Source organism: Ranitomeya imitator, chromosome 4 (genome assembly GCF_032444005.1).
Source record: "Ranitomeya imitator isolate aRanImi1 chromosome 4, aRanImi1.pri, whole genome shotgun sequence".
Lineage (NCBI taxonomy): Eukaryota > Metazoa > Chordata > Amphibia > Anura > Dendrobatidae > Ranitomeya > Ranitomeya imitator.
Window position 1 is genome coordinate 223,004,433 of NC_091285.1, and position 13,356 is coordinate 223,017,788.

Genomic DNA, 13,356 nt, shown 5'->3' on the forward strand with positions numbered 1-13,356 from the left:
ATTTTAATGGGAGACCATTCTTAACATATCTTGCCTTTTAATATTTCATGGTCTATAAGTTGTTGCCTAGGCGGCCATCTAGCTTCATTGACCAAACATTCACAGTGTTTACAAGCCTCTCTATTGAGCTGGTAAGCACTGCAGTGATGATTGGCCAGATTCACCGGGAATCCCACGTAGAGTGACCACGGACCTGTGCCTCAAGGCCGGACAATCCCTTTAAAAAGGCAGCATTTTGTATTTTCATGAATTCTAATAGGTCGTTGTATGAAGCCTTTTCCCACAGAAACGTACAATTGGGGTTCAGATCATCAGTATTGTGATTGACAGCAAATTCTATGTGTTTAGGCCTTCGAGATGAAGAATACCACGGGCGCATTTGATGTTGGTGTACATCTCAAAGCCCAAGTTGATCAACTCACTGGCAGAAATGAGGAGTTAAGGCAAGAGCTGAAGGGATCAAGGAAAGAAGCTGCACATTTGTCAAGCCAAGTAGTTAAGGCTAATGAGAAGGTAGGTGCGCCTGTCCACCGAGCAGCTTGGAGGTAAAAAGCCGTAATGTTTAAAGGTTTATTGATGACCTATCCTTATCAGAGTGGTGTGGGGGTCTGACACTAAACACACTCACTGATCTGTTGTTACCTGGAGCCCACAGCACCGTTCACTGTTTAGTGGTCTAGTGGGAGCAAAGATCAGCTTTTTGATGTGAATGGAAGCTGAGCTGGGGGAGCCAGGTATCAGATCCCTACTGAGCTGATAATAACCATGGTCCGAAGGATGTCTCCATTTCAGACAATCACTTTGAAGCCATGGGTTCTAAAGCTTTTATGTTTTTTTATTTATGGGGCAGCTCAGTGTTTCTTAGGGAACCAAAGTGGTGTCCTGTTGTCCCAGGAGAGTAATAAGTGGACATTTATTAAAAGAATAAAAAAAAAAAGTAAATTTTACCTTCTAAAGTAGCGTTTTGTGTGTTTTCGTACTTTGTGCAACCGTAACCAAGAACATGATACAGTTACTTAATGCCCGCAAACTCATCAGACACACACAGGAGCTAATTATAAGCTCTACGGCTTAGAACACCTCACATTTTAGCAGAACTAACCATTTCGACTTTTTGTGTTTTTTCACCAATCCTTCTAGAAATCTGCGGGGCCTTAGCATGAGATTTATTCGATTATAATAAATCTTACAGTAACAGTGTTTTGATCAAGACTGGCATATGAGATTGCAACTTTTATGAATTCCCCTGTGTCATTTTGGGAAAAAAGTGTGCAATGTAGTGAAAGTCTTTTTCTTTTTTCTTTCATAGATTACACACCTTGAAAAAGAAGTTTGTCTTTCCCGTCAGTCAGAAGGCGCAAACATCGTGTTTAAGGCTATAAACCTTCCTGAAGGAATGTCTCTGTCCAGCAGCAATCTCATCAACTCTATGAATGAGTATCTCTTACATCTCCTGCAGGTATTCTGAATGTTTTGCACCGGTCTTTGTGTCTTTTTTTTTAATAGAAAATGGGTGTAATATAGCTGTATCATGTGTGTAATATTTTGATTCCAGTTATACTTTTTAAAGGGAATCTGTCACCAAGTTTTCGCAACTTAATCTGAGAGCAGCATGATGTATAGGAAAGAGAGCCTGATTCCAGCCATGTGTCACTTACTGAGCTGCTTTTTGTAGTTTTAATAATCTCCTGCTGATAAAACAGGAATTTTTATTGCTAGAGGAACTGGTAAAACTACTGCCATGCAGTCCTCATAGTCTTGAGCTCTGTATAACTTCCACCTTCACCACTGACTGACAGCTTTCTGCCTATGCACAGCGTGAAAGGGGTCAGTCAGTGAGGGTGTGGTTATACAAAGCTCAGCAATCAGAGACCTGATAGATCTGCAATAGATATAACAGGCATTTTAACAAAGCTGCCACAAGCAACTCTCTAAATTACACACCACTGGAATCCGGTTCTCTGCCCCAACATCATGCTGCTCTCAGATGGGGTAGCAAAATCCTGCTGATAAATAGTAAATTTAAGAGAGAGTACAGCTCGAAATGGTTTGCAGTTATTTCATAGTTGTGAATTCGGTGATCATTTTGGTGGAATTTATGCGCTATCTTCAGGTTGTATTAGGACAGCTCTTTTCCTTAAAAGTAGCCAGATCAACATATTTTATAAATGTATTCCTCTGCAGTTCTTTTGTTCCTATTTTTTACTTTCTGAATTGCTGGTGGACATTTAACCTGTATCCATGTCTTGGTTTGACAATTAATTTTCCCAGTTTAATTGTTAATACTTTCCGTAGATCACTTGGCTGAACATGGAGGTAGAAACGGAACACTGCCTTTTTAAGAACGTGCTTGGTTTATTAAGTGCAACATAAACCAAGCTCAACAAAGTAAACATGGTCCTCTGGGCAAAACAAAACCCAGTACTTATTCTAGTGGGGATCAGCCCGCTCAGGGTTAGCAATGTCCACAGTTCAGGTCCTTAAGCAAAGGCACAAACACTTCCCTGTAGTGCTTCCTCTCCAGACACTGAGCACTGCTGCCTTTGGAGGCTAGCTACTTAAGCCCCAGACCACATCCTGGGGTGGAGATAAGGTAGACACCCTCCCACCCGCTCTATGGATGTCCACATAACAAACAGCCCATTATGCAACTTAGCTTAACCTCTAACAACACTTAGTGTGCTGGAGGAAAAACTCTGGGTTTTATATTACAGACGCCATTAGATGCAGTGAAACATATCTCCCTTCTAGCACCTTATCAGTGACTTTGTCACACCCTCTATTAATAACTTGTGATGCCATATTTAGAATATGGGATCCAGTTTTGGGCTCCACATTTAAAAGTATATTAGGAAATTAGGAGGGCACCTATGTTATTAAGCCAGATTAGAGAGTCAGATTTCTGTAAGCATATTAGAAGAATAAAATATAACTTTTATTAATCCATTAAAATAGTTTGTATATACAAAAGTTTACATTAAAAAATAAATAAGCAACACGTGAACAAGTTGGGTATAAAGAAACTCTACAAACTATAAACTATCACTGTTTGCAACTTCAGCAAGTGTATCAAATAAGCGACCGAACGGACAATCCCAGAAACTCCAAGATATTACTTACTAAGTTATAATCTAGTGTAAGTGCAGGTAATGAAAAGATATAGGTCAAAGGCGAAATACCCCCAAAAATGGATTATTGTACTCTCGCTCTCCTTACCATCGGGAAGACCCCTGGTAACCTCACACTAAGTTTTTTAAGGTTTTTTGATGCAAGGGTGCTGCTAAATAATACAAGGATAAAATGAATACTGACCCATGTAAAGAAAACCCAGCTATGAAATGAATCGGTCTGTCATCTGTCAGCTATCCTGCATCCAGCTAGGAGTCTGTCATATAATTAAGGAACAGTTTTCCCCGTTCACTGTTATTTTCTACTAGATCCATGGTCTTCGGTCACTCCACTGGGTAGTCATTGTTACATCTCAAGGTGATGTTGTGGCTCCTCATGCCACCTTATGGACAGTTGTCAGATCTATAAAGTAGAAAGGCTGCCAATCTACGGTATCTCCAAACGATGATTCTTATAGTTACTGCTATGGTTTCACATATGCCATGGCATCTGACGTCAAATCCAGATTGCGGGATGAATATCCAGTCTGTGAGATGCATATCTGGCTACTGGCACGCAGGAAGAGACTGGCAGGCAGCACACGTCCTCGTGGGGCCATTTGTGTAGGGATTCCCCAAATCACCGTACCGCGTAACTTACACCTGTAGGCCACGCAGTCAGATAGAGAGAATGTGCAGAGAATTCTCCCAGGTCATTACCGGACAGATCAGTCAGTCAATTATATTATGTAGGTTTATGGTAGAGGGTACGATGGTGATATGTGTGGGGGGAATAGGTTTGGGTCAAAATATGGGAAAGGGAAGGACTAAATTAACCATTTCTACTGGTATATCCCTGCCTAACCGCGGAGGTTGGCACCTTATAGACCTGCGTAATGGCGCCCCCACTCGACATTGGCTAAAGGAACAGAATGACAATTGTTCATTTAAACCCAATGGAGAGATGTTGTTCACACAAAATATCCATTTGAATTCAGTTTGAAAAATCCTTTTGTCCCAATCTCGTCCTCTGGGCGAGACCTCAATTTAGTCTATTCCCATAAATTTGACTACATTAATGTGTCTTTGGTGTCCATCATCTACATGTTTTGCTACCGGTGTCTCTCTTGTTTGTCTCTCAGATGTTATTCAACTCATTTACCAAAGTCTCTTTTGCAATAAACCGTTTAATTTGATATCTATTGCCTGTTACATTGCCAGTAAAATCTTTTCCTGATGTTATCGCATTGCAAAAACTGCAATTACCACATCTGTAGCTTCCCTTTATCCTTCTGTTCTCAAGCCCAGTAGGCGACTTGCCTGCAGATTAATGGCTGTGGACCAACCTATCCCGGAGGGACCTGCCTTTCTTGTATGTGATCTGAGGAAAAGTTTTAATCTGATCTCCGATGTCTTCATCCATTATTAGGATGGGCCAATGGTTTTTAAGAATGTCTGTAATCTCCTTGGTTCCATTAGAGTAGGTGGTGATAAATGGAAGTGAGGACTCCCCTTCCTCCTTTGGTTTGTGGGTCAAGAGGAGACTGTGCTTCTTCCCGATTGTCGCCTTATATGCTTTAATCAATACTTTTTTTTTTTAAGATAACCTCTTACTATAAATCTCTTCTTGAGGTTGTTGGCCTGTTTTTCAAATGATTGAGAATGTGAACAATTTTTTGGGATCTTAATGTATTGACATACATGAAAGGCAGGCCCTCCTGGATAGGTTGGTCCACAACCATTACTCTCCAGGCAAGATGCCTACTTGGCTTGAGAGTAGAAGGATAAATGGAAGCTACAGATGTGGTAATTGCAGTTTTTGCAATGTGATCGCACAAGGAAAATAATGCACTAGCAATGTAACAGGCACATGAATGGCAGCACTTCCCAGGACTCACATCCAAAGATGATGTTTTAAGTTCTTTTATTTGTTAGGAGGAGATACAACACGTATATATCCTTCTTCAGATATTAGTCTTCCACCAAGTGAGTGCAAGAAGTTGTGCACCCATCAAAGATTTTAACATTGTGTTTTACGCACTTAGGGTGCCGCGATTTGTCAATTCTTCTCTCCCAAACAGGCTTTTTTTTTTGTATCGTAAATTTAGCAGTTTATTAATGGACGGTCAAAAGGCATTGTCTATAAGGCTACATGTATTTGGTGGGTAGAATATGTATGGAAAATGAAAAGTAGTTTCGTAAACGAGTTGGAGAACATCTACGAGAAAAACAAAAGAGAGACACGAGTAGCAAAACCGTGTAAATGTTGTACACTGAGGAAACGCAGTGTAATCAAATTTATGGGAGTAGACAAAATTGAGGTCTATTCCAGAGGAGGAGATTGGGACAAAGGGATTTTACAAACTGAATCCAAATGGATATTTCATCTGAACACCATCTTTCCATTGGGTTTAAACAAGCAATTGTCATTCTGATCTTTTTTTTTAGAAGTGTAGGGCCTTAATAGGATGCAGCTATTGGGAATAGTTGAGTGGGGGCGCCATTGCACAGGTCTATAGGGTGTCAACCTCCGCTGTTAGGCAGGTATATACCAGTAGAAGTTACCGAAGTGTACCAAGGCCGTCTTCCTGCTTGCCAGTAGCCAGATATGTGTCTCACAGACCGGATATGACATCAGACGCCATGGCATGTGTGACACCATAGCGGTAACTATTAACCCCTTTCTGCCATTAGACGTACTATTGCGTCCATGTGGGGTGGGCTTTACTTCCCAAGGACGCAATAGTACGTCATATGCGATCGGCAGCGCTCACGGGGGGAGCGCCGCCGATCGCGGCCGGGTGTCAGCTGTTTATCGCAGCTGACATCCGGCACTATGTGCCAGGAGCGGTCACGGACCGCCCCCGGCACATTAACCCCCGGCACACCGCGATCAAAGATGATCGCGATGTGCCGGCGGTACAGGGAAGCACCGCGCAGGGAGGGGGCTCCCTGCGGGCTTCCCTGAGCCCCCCGCAGCAACGCGATGTGATCGCGTTGCTGCGAGGGTCTCACCTCCCTCCCTGCTCCCTCCAGCCCCGGATCCAAGATGGCCGCGGATCCGGGTCCTGCAGGGAGGGAGGTGGCTTCACAGAGCCTGCTCAGAGCAGGCACTGTGAAGCAGCCTGCACTCCTATCAGATCAGTGATCTGACAGAGTGCTGTGCAAACTGTCAGATCACTGATCTGTGATGTCCCCCCCTGGGACAAAGTAAAAAAGTAAAAAAAAAAAATTTCAAATGTGTAAAAAAAATTAAAAAAAATATTCCAAAATAATGAAAAAAAAAAATATATATTATTCCCATAAATACATTTCTTTATCTAAATAAAAAAAAAAAAACAATAAAAGTACACATATTTAGTATCGCCGCGTCCGTAACGGCCCGACCTATAAAACTGGCCCACTAGTTAACCCCTTCCGTAAACACCGTAAGAAAAAAAAAAAAAAAAAAAACGAGGCAAAAAACAACGCTTTATTATCATACCGCCGAACAAAAAGTGGAATAACACGCGATCAAAAAGACAGATATAACTAACCATGGTACCGCTGAAAGCGTCATCTTGTCCCGCAAAAAAGAGCCGCCATACAGCATCATGAGCAAAAAAATAAAAAAGTTATAGTCCTGAGAATAAAGTGATGCAAAAATAATTATTTTTTCTATAAAATAGTTTTTATCGTATAAAAGCGCCAAAACATAAAAAAATGATATAAATGAGGTATCGCTGTAATCGTACTGACCCGAAGAATAAAACTGCTTCATCAATTTTACCAAACGCGGAACGGTATAAACGCCTCCCCCAAAAGAAATTCATGAATAGCTGGTTTTTGGTCATTCTGCCTCACAAAAATCGGAATAAAAAGCGATCAAAAAATGTCACGTGCCCGAAAATGTTACCAATAAAAACGTCAACTCGTCCCGCAAAAAACAAGACCTCACATGACTCTGTGGACCAAAATATAGAAAAATTATAGCTCTCAAAATGTGGTAACGCAAAAAATATTTTTTGCAATAAAAAGCGTCTTTCAGTGTGTGACGGCTGCCAATCATAAAAATCCGCTAAAAAACCCGCTATAAAAGTAAATCAAACCCCCCTTCATCACCCCCTTAGTTAGGGAAAAATTTAAAAAATGTATTTATTTCCATTTTCCCATTAGGGCTAGGGTTAGAGTTAGGGCTAGGGTTAGGGCTAGGGTTAGGGTTAGGTTTAGGGTTAGGGTTAGGGCTAGGGTTAGGGTTAGGGCTAGGGTTAGGGCTAGGGTTAGGGCTAGGGTTAGGGTTAGGATTAGGGCTAGGGTTAGGGCTAGGGCTACAGTTTGGGTTGGGGCTAAAGTTACAGTTAGGGTTTAGATTACATTTACGGTTGGGAATAGGGTTGGGATTAGGGTTAGGGGTGTGTCAGGGTTAGAGGTGTGGTTAGGGTTACTGTTGGGATTAGGGTTAGGGATGTGTTTGGATTAGGGTTTCAGTTATAATTGGGGGGTTTCCACTGTTTAGGCACATCAGGGGCTCTCCAAACGCGACATGGCGTCCGATCTCAATTCCAGCCAATTCTGCGTTGAAAAAGTAAAACAGTGCTTCTTCCCTTCCGAGCTCTCCCTTGTGCCCAAACAGGGGTTTACCCCAACATATGGGGTATCAGCGTACTCAGGACAAATAGGACAACAACTTTTGGGGTCCAATTTCTCCTGTTACCCTTGGGAAAATACAAAACTCGGGGCTAAAACATATTTTTTGTGGGAAAAAAAAAGATTTTTTATTTTCACGGCTCTGCGTTAGTGAAACACTTGGGGGTTCAAAGTTCTCACAACACATCTAGATTAGTTCCCTGGGGGGTCTAGTTTCCAATATGGGGTCACTTGTGGGGGGTTTCTACTGTTTAGGTACATTAGGGGTTCTGCAAACGCAATGTGACGTCTGCAGACCATTCCATCTAAGTCTGCATTCCAAATGGCGCTCCTTCCCTTCCGAGCTCTGCCATGCGCTCAAACGGTGGTTTCCCCCAACATACGGGGTATCAGCGTACTCAGGACAAATTGGACAACAACTTTTGGGGTCGAATTTCTCCTTTTACCCTCGGGAAAATACAAAACTGGGGGCTAAAAAATAATTTTTGTGGGAAAAAATTTTTGTTTTATTTTTACGGCTCTCCATTATAAACTTCTGTGAAGCCCTTGGTGGGTCAAAGTGCTCAGCACACATCTAGATAAGTTCCTAAGGGGGTCTACTTTCCAAAATGGTGTCACTTGTGGGGGGTTTCTACTGTTTAGGTACATTAGGGGCTCTGCAAACGCAATGTGACACCTGCAGACCATTCCATCTAAGTCTGCATTCAAATGGCACTCCTTCCCTTCTGAGCCCTCCCATGTGCCCAAACAGTGGTTCCCCCCACATATGGTGTATCATCGCACTCAGGACAAATTGGGCAACAAATTTTGGGGTCCAATTTCTCCTGTTACCCTCAGGAAAATACAAAACTGGGGGCTAAAAAAATAATTTTTGTGGGAAAAAAATTTTGTTTTATTTTTACGGCTCTGCATTATAAACTTCTGTGAAGCACTTGGTGGGTCAAAGTGCTCACCACACCTCTAGATAAGTTCCTCAGGGGGTCTACTTTCCAAAATGGTGTCATTTGTGGGGGGTTTCAATGTTTAGGCACATCAGTGGCTCTTCAAACGCAACATGGCGTCCCATCTCAATTCCTGTCAATTTTGCTTTGAAAAGTCAAACGGCGCTCCTTCCCTTCCGAGCTCTCCCATCCACCCAAACAGTGGTTTACCCCCACATATGGGGTATCAGCGTACTCAGGACAAATTGTACAACAACTTTTGGGGTCCAATTTCTTCTCTTACCCTTGGGAAAATAAAAAATTGGGGGCAAAAAGATAATTTTTGTGAAAAAATATGATTTTTTATTTTTACGGTTCTACATTATAAACTTCTGTGAAGCACTTGGTGGGTCAAAGTGCTCACCACACCTCTAGATAAGTTCCTTAGGGGGTCTACTTTCCAAAATGGTGTCACTTGTGGGGGGTTTCAATGTTTAGGCACATCAGTGGCTCTTCAAACGCAACATGAGGTCCCATCTCAATTCCTGTCAATTTTGCATTGAAAAGTCAAACGGCGCTCCTTCCCTTCCGAGCTCTCCCATCCGCCCAAACAGTGGTTTACCCCCACATATGGGCTATCAGCGTACTCAGGACAAATTGTACAACAACTTTTGGGGTTCAATTTCTTCTCTTACCCTTGGGAAAATAAAAAATTGGGGGCGAAAAGATAATTTTTGTGAAAAAATATGATTTTTTATTTTTACGGTTCTACATTATAAACTTCTGTGAAGCACTTGTTGGGTCAAAGTGCTCACCACACCTCTAGATAAGTTCCTTAGGGGGTCTACTTTCCAAAATGGTGTCACTTGTGGGGGGTTTAAATGTTTAGCCACATCAGGGGCTCTCCAAACGAAACATGGCGTCCCATCTCAATTCCAGTCAATTTTGCATTGAAAGTCAAATGGCACTCCTTCGCTTCCGAGCTCTGCCATGCGCCCAAACAGTGGTTTACCCCCACATGTGGGGTATTGGCATACTCAGGACAAATTGTACAACAATGTTTGGGGTCCATTTTCTCCTGTTACCCTTGGTAAAATAAAACAAATTGGAGCTGAATTAAATTTTTTGTGAAAAAAAGTTAAATGTTCATTTTTATTTAAACATTCAAAAAATTCCTGTGAAGCACCAGAAGGGTTAATAAACTTCTTGAATATGGTTTTGAGCACCTTGAGGGGTGTAGTTTTTAGAATGGTGTCACACTTGGGTATTTTCTATCATATAGACCCCTCAAAATGACTTCAAATGAGATGTGGTCCCTAAAATAAAATGGTGTTGTAGAAATGAGAAATTGCTGGTCAACTTTTAACCCTTATAACTCCCTAACAAAAAAAAAATTTGTTTCCAAAATTGTGCTGATGTAAAGTAGACATGTGGGAAATGTTATTTATTAAGTATTTTGTGTGACATATCTCTGTGATTTAATTGCATAAAAATTCAAAGTTGGAAAATTGCGAAATTTTCATAATTTTTGCCAAATTTCCGTTTTTTTCACAAATAAACGCAGGTACTATCAAATAATTTTTACCATTGTCATGAAGTACAATATGTCACGAGAAAACAATGTCAGAATCACCAGGATCCATTGAAGCGTTCCAGAGTTATAACCTCATAAAGGGACAGTGGTCAGAATTGTAAAAATTGGCCCGGTCATTAACGTGCAAACCACCCTTGGGGGTAAAGGGGTTAAAGAGTAATCGTTTGTAGATAGATTGGCAGCCTTTTTACTTTCTAGGTCTGATAACTGTCCATAAGGGGGCATGATGAGCCACAACATCACTTTATCCTCCCCTGGTGATTGTAGGAGATGAAATGTGTTGGGTGATAGAACATAAGGAACAATGACTACCCAACGGAGTGACTCAGGACGATGGATCTAGTAGAAAACCATGTTGAAAGGGTAAAACTGTTCTGTAACTATATGACTGAATCTTAGCTGGTTGCAGGATTTCTGACAGATGACCGACCGATTTATTTCATAGCTGGGCTTTCTTCACATGGGTTAATATTAGGTTTATCCTTGGATTGTTTAGTAGCACCATTGCACCCAAAAACCTTAAAAATTTAGTGTGAGGTTACCAGGCGTTTTCCCAGTGGTTAGGAGGGCGAGATTACAAGAATCCATTTTGTTTGGTATTTAACCTTTGACTTGTGCTATATCCTTTCATTACCTTCACTTATAATCTAGTATCTAATATATAATTGCCTAGAATACTACTTCCTGCAATTTGTGCCAACTTCCGTGGCTTTGTCCGGAGCTAATGTCCGGAGCTAATGTCCGGAGCTAATGTCCGGAGATTAATTGCCTAGAATACTACTTCCTGCAATTTGTGCCAACTTCCGTGGCTTTGTCCGGATCTAATGTCCGGATCTAATGTCCGGAGCTAATGTCCGGAGCTAATGTCCGGAGCTAATGTCCGGAGCTAATGTCCGGAGATAAGTGACGTCAACAGTGTCCAGTGTCTGATTGGTTGCCGCCTGCTGCGAGCGACCAATCAGAAACGTGCCGTACTGTGACACACTCCGCCCGCCATTTTGGTGTGATTTTTGAATTTTTACCTCACAGCAAGTTTCTACTGCGTGGAGGCGGGCCCAGTGACGTTGCTCTTCAAGCTCCTGCCGAATTTCGTCAAAAAAATGATAATACCATTTACCAAAACTATATATATTTAGTTGTGAAGTGGTTCAGTGACATTTTCACACCAATTTTGAACTTTTGTTTGGTGTTTTCGCCATATACTGCCTATTATTTTTGTTCTTTCTTACTATTATTTATTAATTGTATTATTCTTACATTTGAATAAATAAAGTATATATGGATTCTAGACTCCCGATTCTTTAGAATCGGGCTGCCATCTAGTAACTTAATAAGCAATATTAATTGTCCGTTCGGTCACTTATTTGATATAATTGCTGAAATTGCAAACAATGATATATATAGTTTGTAGCATTTTATACCCAGCTCTTTCACGTGCTGCTTAGTTATAATTATAATATCTACTATATAAAGCTGAATGTGTGTGTGTGTATGTGTGTGTGTGTATGTCCGGGATTGGCATCTGCACCGTCGCAGGTACAGCCACAAAATTTTGCACAGTCACACGTCTGGACCCCGAGAGCGTCATAGGCTATATTGTGAGGCGAAATTTTAACCCCGCGCGTTCCAATTCACCAAACAATTTTGCCCCTATCTACATAATGGGGAAAAGTGAAAGGAAAAGTGTTGGAGGCAAATTGACAGCTGCCAGATGTGAACAAGAGCGATGGCGCCAAAGAGTATATACCGTACAGTTGCTAAGGTGGGGCCCCGACATGGGATACTCACCACACACGGGGATATGAACACACACACAAAATGGGCCACACACTACCACGTGCTTGAACACATATACCACCCTCAGCACACATTTCACCACACATACACCAACCTCGCCACATAAAAGTCGAAACGCAAAAGTCGCCACGCGCAAAACTCGCCACATGCAAAAACTAGGCTCACGCAAAACTTGCCACAAGTGCAAAACTCACCTCATGGAAAACTCGCCACACGCAAAACTTGCACATGCGGAAAAATTGCCACATGCACAAAAGTTGCAACACATGCAAAAGTTGCCTCACACAAAACTTGCACATACTCAAAAGGCACCACACATAAAACTCACCATGCGCAAATCTCGCCATGTGCAAAACTTGCTGCACACAACTTGCTACACTAACCTGTCACATGCAACTCGACACACAAAAAGTTGCTACACGCATGTTGCCACACAAAACTCCTCTCACAAAAGTCGCTACATGCATGTCGCCACACGCAACTCAGAAAGTTATAGAAGGCTAGCACTCGACAGTTCTGAAGGTGACGGTGCAAATGAACGGAACCCGTGGTCCTCTCAATCATGTAGCGTAAAATCACTGCACTCGTACGATGAAGAGATTCAATTCATGTGGATGCTTTAATTAGATAAATGTTCAGGTGAAGCGATAAGTACAACACATGTACTTTTTACCCTTCGCCACGACAGCACCCCACATGAGAGAGAGGGATCCGCCCATAGGAACAGGAAACCTACAGAATAAAAGGAGGCGGTCCCCTCTCCTCCTCAGTTTAGGTTTCCTGTTCCTACAGGGACCCGGCTTACCTACAGATGAAGAGGATCCCTGGGCCATGCACCCGCCTGCGCCGGTTTCTGTGGGAACGGCAGGGGCTGCGGTACCAGAAGCAGCGGCGGGGGAGCCCCTGCTTGCAGCCTCCCCCCTCGTCTGGCCAAACATTCACGGTCCGGGTCCGGTCACCGTAGGTCCGGCCGGCACTGTGAGGACGCGCGCGCTGCAGCGGCCGGCTTAATAGCCTCCGGCTGCCGCATGGTGAGTGAGAGCGGCGCGTCTAACCCGGAAGTCGCGGGAGCACTTCCGGGTTGGTCCGGGGAGGCAGGAGAATGGGCGGCAGTTTTAAAAATGCAGCGCTAGCGTCGGGCCGGTGTGTGTGAAATGGCTTCACCGGCCGACGAAGCGCACCTGCCCGCAGTGCAACAGCGCTCTCCCAGCAGGGAGAGAAGCACGAGGAGCAGCACAAAGAGTGGTGGCCGACCTCCAGAGAAGAGTTCTACCACCAAACGAATTCCGCCTCCAGAACCGGTACCTGTCAG

At 42.7% G+C, this 13,356-nt stretch overlaps 1 protein-coding gene across 2 annotated transcripts in view; it reads left to right on the top strand.

Moving 5' to 3' along the window:
- CEP290 (centrosomal protein 290) overlaps positions 1-13,356 on the top strand; it is a 361,160-nt gene that overhangs the window by 96,631 nt on the left and 251,173 nt on the right. For both annotated transcript variants that reach the window (XM_069764386.1, XM_069764388.1), the window contains exons 20-21: positions 349-513; positions 1,310-1,459. In XM_069764386.1, the coding sequence (XP_069620487.1) occupies positions 349-513; positions 1,310-1,459 (315 nt within the window). The remainder of the gene's footprint in view (positions 1-348; positions 514-1,309; positions 1,460-13,356) is intronic.